This window comes from Mytilus galloprovincialis, chromosome 6 (assembly GCF_965363235.1).
Source record: "Mytilus galloprovincialis chromosome 6, xbMytGall1.hap1.1, whole genome shotgun sequence".
NCBI classification, from domain to species: Eukaryota; Metazoa; Mollusca; class Bivalvia; order Mytilida; family Mytilidae; genus Mytilus; species Mytilus galloprovincialis.
The window spans coordinates 102121296-102135829 of record NC_134843.1 but is presented as its reverse complement, the minus strand read 5'-3'; the positions used below and the strand labels follow the sequence as shown (position 1 = coordinate 102135829).

Genomic DNA, 14534 nt, shown 5'->3' with positions numbered 1-14534 from the left:
TAGCACTAAGAGTGCTTTGATTTTTCTTCAGATCAGCAAATTGCCCAAGAACAAGTCTTAGAAATTTTACCAATGGTATCAGAAGTGAATGCTGTGTCAGAGGAATTAGATAAACATAAATCATTTGAGGTGGTGTTGATCGCCACGGCAGCTACAGATGGATCAGATCTATCTAACAACCAAGGCACAAAGTAAGTACAACGACAGACAGTCATGAAATGAAACTTTGCTACTGAACAAATCATTTAATCTCATCTTTGATCCATCAACCAAATTAGATTTTTCTTTTAAGTATTATTTATTTCATAACTTCACTGTATGAACTCACAAATTTATTGTTGTATTGAAATTTTCTCACTTTATATAGTATAAAAAAAAATTTTTTTGTAAGCTAGGGCAACATAAACTTCTGATCATTGAAGTATTTATTTGGATGTGAACTGAAAAATCATTAACTCAAAAGTCATATCCCTTGGTTAAAAAAAACCAAAATAAATAGTTAATATGCTTTTTTATGCCCCAGCTGTAGCGGTGGGGGCATTTATATTATTTTACCCTTGTCCATTTGTATGTATGTATGTATGTCCCAAAAAAGATTTCTATTCTCTAACTTTAGTTTGCCTCAACCAAATGTTATGAAACTTATCCACAATGCTTACTACTACAAAACACAGATCAAGTTTGAATTTTGGTGGTGTCACTTTTACACTTCTAGAGTTATGCTCCTTAACAAATGGAAAAATTGTTATACTTTTCATTTTTGTTCTCTAACTGAGTTTGCATCAACCAAATGTTATAAAACTTATGCACAATGATTACCAAAAAAACACAGATCAAAATTGAAATTTTGTGGCGTCACTTTTACTGTTCCAGAGTTTTAATCCTTTTGAAAAAAATGCTGAGATATTTGTTTCTGTTCTCTAACTTTAGTTTGCTCGACCTAAATGTTATGAAACATAAACACAATCCTAATTACCACATAACACAGATCATTTTCAAATTTTGATGACGCATCTTTTTACAATTCTAGAGTTATGTCCTTTTACAAATTGAAAAATTGCTGAATTTTTCGTTTCCCTTCTAACTAAAGTTTGCCTCGACTAAATGCTATGAAACCTATTAACAATTAACAATGTTTATTAACACAGAACACAGAACACAGATCTCAGGTACAAATTTTGGCAGTGTCACTTTTACAGTTCTTGAGTTATGTCCCTTTACAATGTTAAATGCAGTCTATGGCATCTTTTGTGTCCAATGGACTCATTCCCCATTTATTATTTTTCTCATATCACTTTTATATATCAATATTGATTATTTACTAATTTTTTTTATATATTATTAAAACAAAAGGAATGCAGATCAAAATGTCAGGTATATAACTCTGTTTAGAAAATATTTTTGTGTGAACAATAATTTATTATACATTAAATACATCTTATACAATATTATTTCACATTTTGGCAAACAGGATTCAGTGTTTATTTATAAGATGTGTTTACCTTATAATAAAAATATATTTTCAGTTTAGACAATGTGTTTTTTTCGTATTATAGAAGTGATTGCTTTTATATATGGTTAAAATATTAGTTAACATGTCATTAGGCAGTACAGACCCCTTCCTGCTTCCCTGATCAAACAAAACAAAAAAGCTGAACTCGATGGGCTAGTGCCTTTTAACATTATATTAACTTGTTTCTTGTATAAAGTGGTAAACAACAATCTCATTGGAGAGACCATCTTCTAAGTGTCACATGCTGTAAAATACTTGTTTGTGTGTTTTCATGTGTATTCTTTAGTATTTAGAGGAAGTGTTTAACTCTTTTATTTGGAATAAATCTGTCATATACATTTAAAATTAGAATTTAATGTTTACTTGACTTCTTTATATCTGTTGTGTGTTTTTTGTGTGTAATAGTCATTGTTTTTTCTTAAAGTAGCACCAATATTATTTTTGTAAAAGGAAAGAGCACAACCAGCCTTGAAGGTGTGTACTCGTTCTTTTTCTAAATCTGGCAGATAAGAATCTAAAATTATATCACAATATGGGATATTAATATATGTTTATTCCTTAAAAACTATAACAATGCCAAAAGGCCTTTTGTACTTTTATGGTCTCTAATGGAGAATTGTCTCATTGACAGTCATACCACATCTTCTTTTGTACTTTTATGGTCTCTAATGGAGAATTGTCTCATTGACAGTCATACCACATCTTCTTTTGTACTTTTATGGTCTCTAATGGAGAATTGTCTCATTGACAGTCATACCACATCTTCTTATACTCATATTTAAGATAATTCGGAATCTTTGTAATGGTTAAAAATTCATTCTCTTAATTCTTGTGGTATGATTGTCAATGAGACAACTGTCCACAAGAGACCAAATGATACAGAAATGAAGAACTATAGGTCACCGTACAGCCTTCAACAATGAGCAAAGCCCATACCACATAGTCAGCTATAAAAGGCCTCAATATGACAACGTAAAACAATTTAAATGAGAAAACTAACGGCCTTGCATGTTTACTGATATAAAAGAGTCTGTTTACCTAATAATTACAGATATATTGTGATATAGTTTCTGTTTACCTAATAATTACAGATATATCGTGATATAGTTTCTGTTTACCTAATAATTACAGATATATCGTGATATAGTTTCAGTTCTACCTAATAATTACAGATATATTGTGATATAGTTTCAGTTTACCTAATAATTACAGATATATCGTGATATAGTTTCAGTTCCTACAACATTTTGTGGAGGTAAAAAAAGGAATGAAATAAATTTTGAATGAAAACATGACCTTTATATAAATGGTTGTGCAATATGTGAATTATCTGTTTATGTAGTTGCATGCTTTCCTTATTTAGTTCACAGGTTTATTGAATCTTGATTGTTGTTATACACATACAGTTTCATATATATATGCATTATGAATAATTTTAGTTAAAATATAGGTTTAAAAATGAAATTTATCATTCTTATCGTTAGAAATTATATTTAGTACAGACATGTTTAAGATGCTTGAATATTTAATTTTACATACATATTATATATATAACCTATGCATCATGCTTTATCGATAATTTTTGTTCAATTCGATATTAAGTATAATGGAGAGTATGGAAGACACAGTTTTCACATGAAAAAGCTTGAAATTTAACATGTAACATGTTTCACAATGTACATTGTGTAGAAATTAATTTCCATTGAAAAAAAAAAAATAACACTGATGACTAAAAGATGGACACTGTTTTTGTGTGATTGTAGTGCTGCAATATTTATATAGAGAATAGGGAATAAAACATGAATACATGTATCCTGAAGACATCTAAAGAGATCGTACAGGCTTTTACAGATAATCAGATGATAAAACAATATGATAATATAGATTGAGAACCCAGTTATAAACAAAAATCTTGCTGTTACAAACTGTTAAGTCTTTATGTCGTCTTCAAACATTAGAAATAAAGTTTTTCTGCAGATATGTCCAGATTCCATATACGTCTTTATATTCAGAATTTTATACAATGTAGTGATTTATGTTCATTGTTATTTTTTTATTCAGAGTGATGGTAAAAATGAAGAATTTACTGAATGGGAACACATGGTTATGGGAACGTGGTAAATTTATGAACAGAAGATATTTAATACAGGTAAGTACTAATGAAGAATTTTTTGAATGGTAACACATGGTTATGGGAATGTGGTAAATTTATGGACAGAAGATATTAGATCCCTATGAGAAAAACAAAGTTATACTATAGTATATTTACCTCTACTGCTGTCCATTCAGTTCCGACAATTTTAAATTGATCAAACATTAATTGCCACATACAAAAGGCTTATAACAAAAGTAGTGTAAATTCTCAGAATGTTAAATATTGTTCATATATTTCAACAAAACAAGATGTTTATATATTATTTGTATGTCTTAACATTTACAGGAATTATATCAGCGTTTCTTGGATGGAGAAGATGTATCTAAAGTACCCAAAGAAGAAGATCCATTCTGGGAGCCGACAGAAGATGTGCTAATAGGGACTGCTAATGTGTTTTTACAATCACTTTGTTATGCTTTAGATTTTGACGACAAAGTGTTGATAACAGACTATAAAGGTCAAGAAGAAGGTTATTTATATGTTCATGTGACCCCCTGTGCAGCCAATGGGAAGCCATTAGATGAGGAATCATTTGTAGAAGATCCTAAAGATCTACTGAGTAAACCGTACAACTTTAAGGTAATTATTTATATGTTCATGTGACCCCCTGCGCAGCCAATGGGAAGCAGTTAGATGAAGAATATTTGTAGAAAATGCTAAAGATCTGCTTAGTAAACCGTACAACTTTAAGGTAATTATAAATGAAAGGAGATTTAGAGTATCCATCAATTTGTCAGCAACCAAATAAAACAAAATTGACTAAAAGACTTTAAGAGGAAAACATATAGTTTTCTATAATAGACTGATGTCTATACAATATCTCCAGGTCTAAATCATCCTGTCTATAAAAGAAAGGGGACACATTTAAATAGAAATGAGGAAAATAGTGAAATAACAAAACCAAACTCTGAGGAAAAGTCAAAACTGAAAGTCCCTAATCAAATGACAAAATCAAAAACTCCTACACATCAAATGAATGGAGAACAAATGTTGTATTCCTGACTTTGTACAGGCACTTTCATATGTAGAAAATAGACAGTTTAACCTTGTTTAATAGCTAGCTTAACCTTTCAATTGTATGATACTCGCATAAAATCCATTATATTGAAAGCCTTTACCTCCACACCAAAGTTATAAAAGTTTCAGGGACTAACAGTCCACTAGGAATTGTGCTTACCTAGTCCAAATAATTATGATGTCTTGAAAAGCTATTATAATTTTTTTCTTTGACGCCTTACTTCGACGTCAAATTGCTGAAGCCGCCATTTTCGGTTGGACTTTGAGAGCATATTTTGCTCTCAACTTTGAGACCCAATTTGAACATCAAATTTTCATTGAAGGCTAAAAAAAAATTGCATATATAAAAATTCTTACCTTTTATGTGTTTGTTTGTGCAAAATATTTCCAATTAATCCCTACAAAAATAATAATATAAGTAACAATTCCATCCGAAGCGGGAACATGTCGACTGCATTTTTTAAAACATTTATCTGATTTATTTTTAGGAGATTATAAAATAAGTTTAACACCAAACTTGGTAAAATTTGACAGACCCGAATTTCCAGAACCTTTGTTTTACATTATCTGGAAATTCAGGTCCGTCAAAATGTACCAAGTTTTGTTCAAAAATATATTTTATACTCCTAAAATGAAGCATCTTGAGGTTAAATCAGCTAAATGTTTTAAAAAAGCAGTCAAATTCCTTCTCAAAGTCCAACTGAAAATATGAGTTTGGCGTTATGAAGTCGAAGTAAGGCGTCAAAGAAAAAAAATATAATAGCCTTTTAAGACGTCATAATTATATTGAATAGTGCTGACCTAGTTATAGTTACTTCATATTGATATGTGATCGTCTTCATCTCTTATGTCTACTTGCCTACTTGTTTCTTTATTATTATGAGGCTGACTTCTTAGGAAGAAAGATAAGAAGTTAGCGATATCTTTTCACTCTACTTTCCGCTATATAGATGATGTTCTTTCACTAAATAATTCAAAATTTGGTGTCTTTTTGGAACGCATCTATCCCATAGAACTAGAGATAAAGGATACTACAGATACAGTTAGTCTGCCTCATATCTTGACTTACATCTAGAAATTGACAATGAAGGTCGATTGAAAACAAAACTTTATGACAAAAGAGATGATTTCAGTTTTCCAATTGTGAACTTTCCATTTCTAAGTAGCAACATTCCAGCAGCACCTGCATACAGGGTATATATCTCCCAATTGATATTCCTGTGCTTGCATTTCCTATCATGATTTTCTTGATAGAGGGTTGCTGCTCACAAGGAAGCTATTAAACCAAGAGTTCCAAATGGTGAAATTGAAATCATCCCTTCATAAATTTTATAGACGCCATCACGAGTTGGTTGACCATTATGGAATAACCATTTCACAAATGATATCGAATATGTTCCTTACGTCGTAACTTCTACCCTTCCCTTTCATGAATGTGTGGGTTATGTGTACACAAAACTAGACATTCAGAACTTTAATTTTCCCATGTAAATTTAAAAAAAAACAATTTTTATATAAAATTGATACGTATAACAATTATTAATAAAGTTCTTTACAGAAATATTTGTCTAAACTTGATATATTTATTTGTTATAAACACACTTTACGTAGCCTTATTAACCCCTAATCAAGACTCATCCATCATCATTGCCGAAAACATAATTCATTTGAAAAGGTCTTCCGAATCGACTGGACGTACACACTGACAGAAATGTTTGCCACTGGTCTTTACTCAAAAAACGATTCATTCATAAATTAGTTACTGAGAAAGGGTGAGGTTAATTGTTTGTTTGTGTATTATCTCAGATCCGTTGAAATACAATCAGAAATTTAAAAAAAACATTACCCCCTCCCTTTTGGAGAAAAAAATACCATTTAAAACAAACAGAAAAGATAGAAATGTAGTGATCCTTAACATAGCAATTCCTTTTCTTTGTCTGTAAGCACGCTCATGCAGCCTACGTTTTTAATGCCCAATCGAGACATCTTTAAACTACTGCAAATCATTAAAATGGCTTTCTTAAAGAAGCAACCACTTTACTTCAAAAAAAAAGAGGGAGGGTTTGAGTCAGAACTTTTTCTCGCACCAAAGTTTATATTTAGTATTTTTTCAATGGTACCAATTCAATATTTAATACTATAATGTATTGGCAAACTTTGAATTCAGAATATTTGTTCATTCTAATCATCTGTATATGACTCGATTTTTTTTTTAAATCAAATTGTGGAAAAATCAATCCCCCCCCCCTTTTTTGTTAAAGTCAATGGTCGTTCCCTAACTGCTAGAAAAGTTGTTTCGCAAATTTGAATTCGGTTCTATGTAATGAACATTTATAATGACATATAGTTTACAAGTGTGAACAAATCTTATGTACAGGTAGTTAAACAAGGTGTATAGATGTGAACAAATTTAATGTATGAAACTAGTGTACATTACATTAAACCAAATGTTAACATGTTTACTGGACACGGCCCAAACACGGCCTTAGTTTACAATATGTACATTATTATAATTTAGTTTACAATGTGTACATTATTATAATAATAATTTTAAAAATTAAGTTTACAATGTGTAAAACATTATGTCCAATATAGATTTTTTTTATATTTGTAGGTGACAGTTAACAAGGCAGAGATCAACAAAGTTCGTTTTTCTAAAGGAATCAATGTCAAATATTCTGTCAAAGTGGAAAGTAAGGGAGACAGTGTAGAAACACCTACAATGAAAAATACATTAACTCCTGAGTTCAAACATTTTAAAGTCATTCAAATTACTAAGTTAAAGAAGAAACATTTAGAATTTTTTGAGACTAAATCAATTTGTTTTCATGTTTATGGGACACAAGAAGACACAGTTCCTGACCCCAAACTTCTCAAGCTCACAACCAGGGTAAGTGTATTATAGGAAGTTTTGTAATCAATATATTTATTTTTACTAGATAGAATTAAACATTGTAAACTTATACATATACCAAAAACAAAACAATAGTTTTTTTTAAACACAAAATATGATATTAATGTATAATATAGTAAATATACAGCCACTACAATCTAATTAATGTTGTTGTTTTGTTTATCTAAATAGAAATTAAGGACAGGTGGGAAGCCATCAAGTGGTCAATTGAACAGAGAGGTCTTATTCTTTAAATTTGATATTATGATTAGGCCAGAATTTTTTTATTTGTTGGTTTACGGATCCGCCTACCCGATTTTGCCAATTTCCAGAATAAAAATAAAATTGACTTTTCATGCTTTTTTATTCCCGCCGACCCTAACAAATGCATTATCCCTGAAAAATAATTAAAATAACTTTTTTATGGATTGCAATGCATTAATCACTAACAAAATTGATAACACTTTCTGTTGTGAAAAAATAAAACTTCCAGTTTACATTTCTAAATATAGACAAATCAATTATAACTGACCTTGAAATGTCGTTTGCGCAAATAATTTTGCAGAACGAAACTTGTGTTTAAAACCAATTACACAATAAGTTCGTTTCCCTTATTTGTCATCAGTCCGTAAGATGCATCATCTTATAGAAATAGACTTGTCCAACTGTGGACAGGGTGAAGGCATCAAGTTGAAGTACTGAAAATTAACAAATCATTTGGAATTTTCTTGTTTCATAGATAATAAAAAAAAATATTGTCCATTTGGATAAAAAACGGGAATGCGAGACAACAGATTAACCCGATAATCTCATTTTTCCAGTGGACGAGTCCATTAGGTTTTTGACACGTGTGTTGAAACTTATTTTCTTACGACGTTTTTACATTTTTTTCTTTATCAGTTTTCTTGCTTGAAGATCATTATTCACCAAGTTTTCTGGAATTGATTAAGAGCTACGCAAATCTATTTTTCTTGTTTCTGAAATGACGATTTTATTTCGTCTTTGACCGTGCACCCCCCTTTTTTTTAACTGTAATTTTTAGACAATCATCATGCGATGTTTATAAAAGCTGAGCAATAATATTTCATCGAACTAAAATTTAAGAAATGATGATAAAAAGTAAAAACACAAAAATACTGAACTCCGAGGAAAATTCAAAAAGGAAAATCCAAAATCAAAAGGCAAAATCAAAAGTCCAAACACATCAAACGAATGGATAACAACTGTCATATTCCTGACTTGGTACAGGCATTCTCTAATGTAGAAAATAGCATAACAAACATATTGTTAGAAAGGTGAACTATATAATGATTTTGCATATTTTTCTGTCTTCAAAAGATATTTTTTTTTTTTTTTTCCCGACCGACCGACCCGACTTTTTCATGGGGAAAATCCGTAAACCAACAAATTAAAAAACTGTGGCCTTATGGCCAAATGCATCTGATGGAAACAAATTCCATTGTCAGTGTGTGACATAAATCCTTTATTTGTACTTCCCCTAAAACCCATTGAAATAACAAGAGAAGACAAATAGAATTAGATATTTGTCAAGGAAAATGACAGAAATAATAGATTGAATTTTGAAAATTAGAGACAGGAACCTACATACCACCTGATATAGAAATCAAAGGGAGATAATTTATAAGAAGTTTTGACATGAATTTACAGGATCTGAATCATATACATAAGGAAAATCCTTCCCAGTTAAAATACGAGGTAAATGATTGGTCACTGAGTGATAATAGTCACTGGGTGCTAAGGGTTACAGTGTGTGGTTACATAACAATGGAGTGCTGGTATATCTATATATATAAAATAGGGGAACAAATTTTAATTTGAATTTCTGTTTCATAAATGAATTATATGTGATTTCTTTAAAATTGTAAATCACTGTGTGTGTGTTTATATAGCAATGGAGTGGTGACATATAAATACTAATTTTAAATGTGGAAAAATAAATAATTTAGAATTCTGTTTTATAATTTAAGTTTAAATGAAATGGGATTTCTTAAGAATTGTAAATCATCAACTGCTGGTTGATTTAGTGTGTGTTTTGAGTTATATAATAATTAAGTGGTCGTTTGAAACAAAATTTGATAAATAATGACATAAAAAAAGTCATTGAAAAAATTAGGATTTTAGATTTCGAAAAAAAAAACTAGATTGAAATGAAAAATCTTCTGTTTAAATAAAGGAAACTTAATGAAAAGAGTATACGAACAGTAAATGTACATGGATGATATGAAAGTAAAAATAACTATCAAAGCAAACGGCATTGTGATAATGTAGGTCTTTTGAATAGTGAATGAGTAATAAAATAAATTTAAATATAATAACGTTTGCACTTGTGTATGTTTTCAGGAGATGAGACAATTGGCAAGCTTTTTTTAGTTTGTGTGTACACACTGTCGTGCATTAAACATTTATTTATATACTGCTTCACTGAATGCTTCAACCAAGGTTTACAGCTAATTGATCAGGAAGGACTTGAATATAAATGTCTGCCTGCGTTAAATGACACAAATATTTTGCTCTGCCATTGTTTCCTCCCTTTTCATAAAAAAGTAGAAATAATACTACATCTCTGAAAGAGTGAACATTTGCTACCCAGATTTAAAAAAAGGATTTTTATAATATCAGTCTTGCTTATTTCAGACTTTTCCTAAATTCTGTCTGCCCTTTGCAAAATTTGGAAGCCTTGACCTTCAACCAACCACTTTTCGGGAACTCTGTTGTTTTGGAAATACCTTTCTTTAATTTTTGTGCTATTTTCACATTGCTTGATCTGTTTAAGAAACAAATATTTCTCCTCACTAGTGACATAACTGTTCTCAGCAAATTATTGGTCGAAATTTAATTATGACGTCAAATTTTCGTAGTTTCTTCTGAAATTTCCTATTGTGTGTTATGAAAAAGAATGAAACTTTCTGCAAATCTTTGAAAAGGCAGGACAAAATCATTAGAGAAACAGATTCCACCACTATTTACATGTCTACTATGATATTTCTGCACTTTCAGCAGTTAAATTTTAATTATCTAAAAAGCTCAGCAAGCGCCTCGCATTATTAAAATTTAGCTGTCCTGATAGGAGAAATATCACAGCACACTTGTGACAGTTGTGGAATCTATATGACACAGGACTTAATTATTTCCCTTTTTTCCCCAAATATAGACTTGACTATATGATGTGTTTTTTTCTCATTGTTGAACGATGTATAGTGCCCTATTGTTGCTTACATACATATCAATTGAACTCAGGTGGAGAGTTGTCTCATTGATAATCATACCACATAAGTGGTAAAGGGAGAGTTCTCTGTAATATTATAAATGGATGAATTATTGATATCGGTTTTACTGTTTTATCTGTGACACCAACTGTCCTTTCTATTTTTTATTATTATGTAAAAGTTAGCTTGGTCATTCTATTGTGTTTCGATTTTTGCACTTTAATTTCTTTTTTCTTACTTCACAGACATTATATTGCATCACTAGTGTATGTAATCTTACTGTTAGATAACTCCTTCTGTGTTTTATCTCCAACATGTTTTATTCCTGTACAATACAACAATTTTATGTTAAATTTCTGATTGAATAATTTCTGTATTGACATTACACAAAAATGTGTTTGGGAAAACATAAAAATTTGAAATTTCTGAATTTCATATTTTAATATTTTCCCAAATTTCCCTAATTTCTGAATTTCATAATTTCCCAAATTTCCAAATTTCATATTTTCATATTTTCCCAAATTTCCCAAATTTCTGAATTTCAACATTATACTGGTAAAAGAGGATCCTTTGGATTCAACTTATGGAATAATTTACTTACGATTATGAAAGTAGATTTAATATAAATGTTCATGTATGTCAATTAGACAGTAACCCAGCATTAAAGAAAGATGTCTTCACTTCATGTTAACCTTTAAATCCTCCTTGGTCATTACCAGTTGTGATTGACTAACAGCAATTACCAATAACTTACCAAAACTGCTGCAATTAATGAGTGGATTTGTAAAATAAATAATCCTTGGTGTGTTTTGAGATTGTGGGTTTAGTACTCACTGAAGATGAATGAAATACATAGATTACTTACAATGTAAACTTGTAATGCTGATTTAACAGTCAGTTTTATTGCATGTTAACCATCCTGTTAAAAAAAATAAATCTTTATACATTAAATGAAGTGAGATAGAATGAATGTTCATGATTATTACACACAATGTTTATAATTGTACAGCTTTGAAAAAAAAATGCATACCATGTAGGAACTTTGAAAAAGTCATTGCTCACAATGTAAAGAGTTAAATAATGAGAATTATTGATTTTTTTACATAAACAATATCTTGATTCTAGCAGCATCATGAATGAATCAAGTTTGCTTTATTTTCTTTTCAAAAATGTATTTTGTACACACATTTCACAAACAAAATCAATACAGGGTTTGGGCTTAGCAATGCATATATCTGAAATCTGAAAGTTTGTAAATTCACTGGAGAACCTAGTAATGAGAATTATTTTTGTCTTCAGGAATTACGACAGATGGACTCTATGGAGCACGGTAATCCTCAGAATTCTGTACGGAGGAATACTATATTTAGTGCAGAGACAATGTCAGATCAGTCTCATCTGAAAACAGAAGTTGTACTTCTACAACGCAAATATGAACGACTTCAACAGAAGGAAAGAAGAATGCAGGTATTAATAAACAAAAAGTTGTGAAATTATCCTAAATGTCTTTGTTTAGGTACAAAAAAGTTTTTCACACATTTATAAGCTTCTACAATCTATAAAATACAAGGAATTGTGGGTAAATATCATTCAAGTTTATTTTAGATTATGATGTCATGCATATTTATAACAAAGCTAATGGAAAATGAATAAGTATAATTACAGAAATATATCTTGACCACAAATCATTAAATAAGTATAATTACAGAAATATATCTTGACCACAAATCATTAAATAAGTATAATTACAGAAATATATCTTGACCACAAATCATTAAATAAGTATAATTACAGAAATATATCTTGACCACAAATCATTAAAAATATTTCTTAATGAAGATGTGTTTACTTCAAAGGATTTCAATGGGAAACAGTGTTTAATAAGATTGAAGATTTTCTTTCAGATAAAATTTGAAAATATGAAACTTTAAGTTTAAATAATCATAAAGATAATTAGTGTATAAATAAATCATCATGAATTGTGTGAATGTTTGGACAAAATTATAAACAGCATTCATCATGTTTATTGTGTGTTCTTAGCAAATATGTGAAGACTGGAAAAACAAGCCGGAGGAAGAGAAACAATTTGAGCCTTTTTACCGAACTGTATCAGCAGTAGCCTATAGTACTGGTACCAGACTAAGGACCAGAGTACAGCTTCTCAACTCGGTAATGATAAAATTTTTATGAGATCATTGACCTTTCTATTGTTCATGAAAATCAAATGTTTATAATTTTTGAACTATTGTGATCAAAACCTGGCTTTAGATAAAGGAGGTATGGTTCATACTTCTGTTTCGTCCTGACAATGTAGTGCTGGATGTTTAGCATCCATCTATCCTGTATATTGGGTCTTATTTTGTAATAGTTATCTCCCGTTTGTTAAATATTCTTAAACAATTATTATGTAAACTCACAATTTTTATTTCAGAAATAAATACAAATTGATATGAAATAAATCTTTTTTTATTCAGCTGTAGTATATCTAGAACTTTTCTCTTTTGGACCTTAGATATCAATAATTTATAGGAGAGAAAAAAATAAAAATATCACTTGTGTATGCCATTTCCAACATATTGTGTAGAAGTTACATGCTTGAAAATACTATATTTCCAAATGATAAAATTAGAAATAGATGACATGAAAACAATGTGTAATGTTTGAAATGTTCCATGTAGACATAAGTTGTTTTACAGGTTCTACGCTTACAACAATCATCTAAAGACAAAACATCTAATCACCCAAATGTAAGATTGGTTTGAGGTTTAATGGCATCAGTTTAACATGAAGAGGGTTTGTCAGGGAAACTATCAAATACCCATGCAATATTTGTTGATATATTTATTTGTTCAATTTTATTTTATTTTTATAATATTTTTTATTTTTGAAAAAGTGAGGAAAAGACGACAGTATTGTGATGTTGTTTATAATAATTTTTTCATTTCATAGTTTGATTCTGATAGTTTTTATACGACCGCAAATTTGAAAAATTTTTCGTCGTATATTGCTATCACGTTGGCGTCTGCGTCGTCGTCGTCGTCCTGCGTCCGAATACTTTTAGTTTTCGCACTCTAACTTTAGTAAAAGTGAATGGAAATCTATGAAATTTTAACACAAGGTTTATGACCACAAAAGGAAGGTTGGTATTGATTTTGGGAGTTTTGGTCCCAACATTTTAGGAATTAGGGGCCAAAAAGGGCCCAAATAAGCATTTTCTTGGTTTTCGCACTATAACTTTAGTTTAAGTTAATAGAAATCTATGAAATTTTGACACAAGGTTTATGACCACAAAAGAACGGTTGGGATTGATTTTGGGAGTTTTGGTTTCAACAGTTTAGGAATTAGGGGCCAAAAAAGGGCCCAAATAAGCATTATTCTTGGTTTTCGCACAATAACTTTAGTTTAAGTAAATAGAAATCAATGAAATTTAAACACAATGTTAATGACTACAAAAGGAAGGTTGGTATTGATTTTGGGAGTTTAGGTCCCAACAGTTTAGGAATTAGGGGCCAAAAAGGGACCCAAATAAGCATTTTTCTTGGTTTTCGCACCATAACGTTAGTATAAGTAAATAGAAATCTATGAAATTTAAACACAAGGTTTATGACCATAAAAGGAAGGTTGGTATTGATTTTGGGAGTTTTGGTCCCAACAGAATAAGGGGCCCAAAGGGTCCAAAATTAAACTTTGTTTGATTTCATCAAAATTGAATAATTGGGGTTCTTTGAT

At 30.2% G+C, this 14534-nt stretch overlaps 1 protein-coding gene across 13 annotated transcripts in view; it reads left to right on the top strand.

Annotated features, from left to right (window-relative positions):
* LOC143080974 (kinesin-like protein KIF28) overlaps positions 1-14534 on the top strand; it is a 77679-nt gene that overhangs the window by 49746 nt on the left and 13399 nt on the right. For 5 of the 13 annotated variants that reach the window (XM_076257198.1, XM_076257197.1, XM_076257196.1 and 2 more), the window contains exons 19-28: positions 32-191; positions 1354-1374; positions 3575-3662; positions 3954-4247; positions 7300-7575; positions 9247-9294; positions 9940-9954; positions 12105-12272; positions 12846-12974; positions 13502-13552. In XM_076257198.1, the coding sequence (XP_076113313.1) occupies positions 32-191; positions 1354-1374; positions 3575-3662; positions 3954-4247; positions 7300-7575; positions 9247-9294; positions 9940-9954; positions 12105-12272; positions 12846-12974; positions 13502-13552 (1250 nt within the window). Of the gene's footprint in view, positions 1-31; positions 192-1353; positions 1375-3574; positions 3663-3953; positions 4248-7299; positions 7576-9246; positions 9295-9939; positions 9955-11050; positions 11072-12104; positions 12273-12845; positions 12975-13501; positions 13553-14534 lie in introns of all 13 variants that reach the window. The other 8 variants (XM_076257200.1, XM_076257199.1, XM_076257189.1 and 5 more) reach the window with 7 other exon arrangements.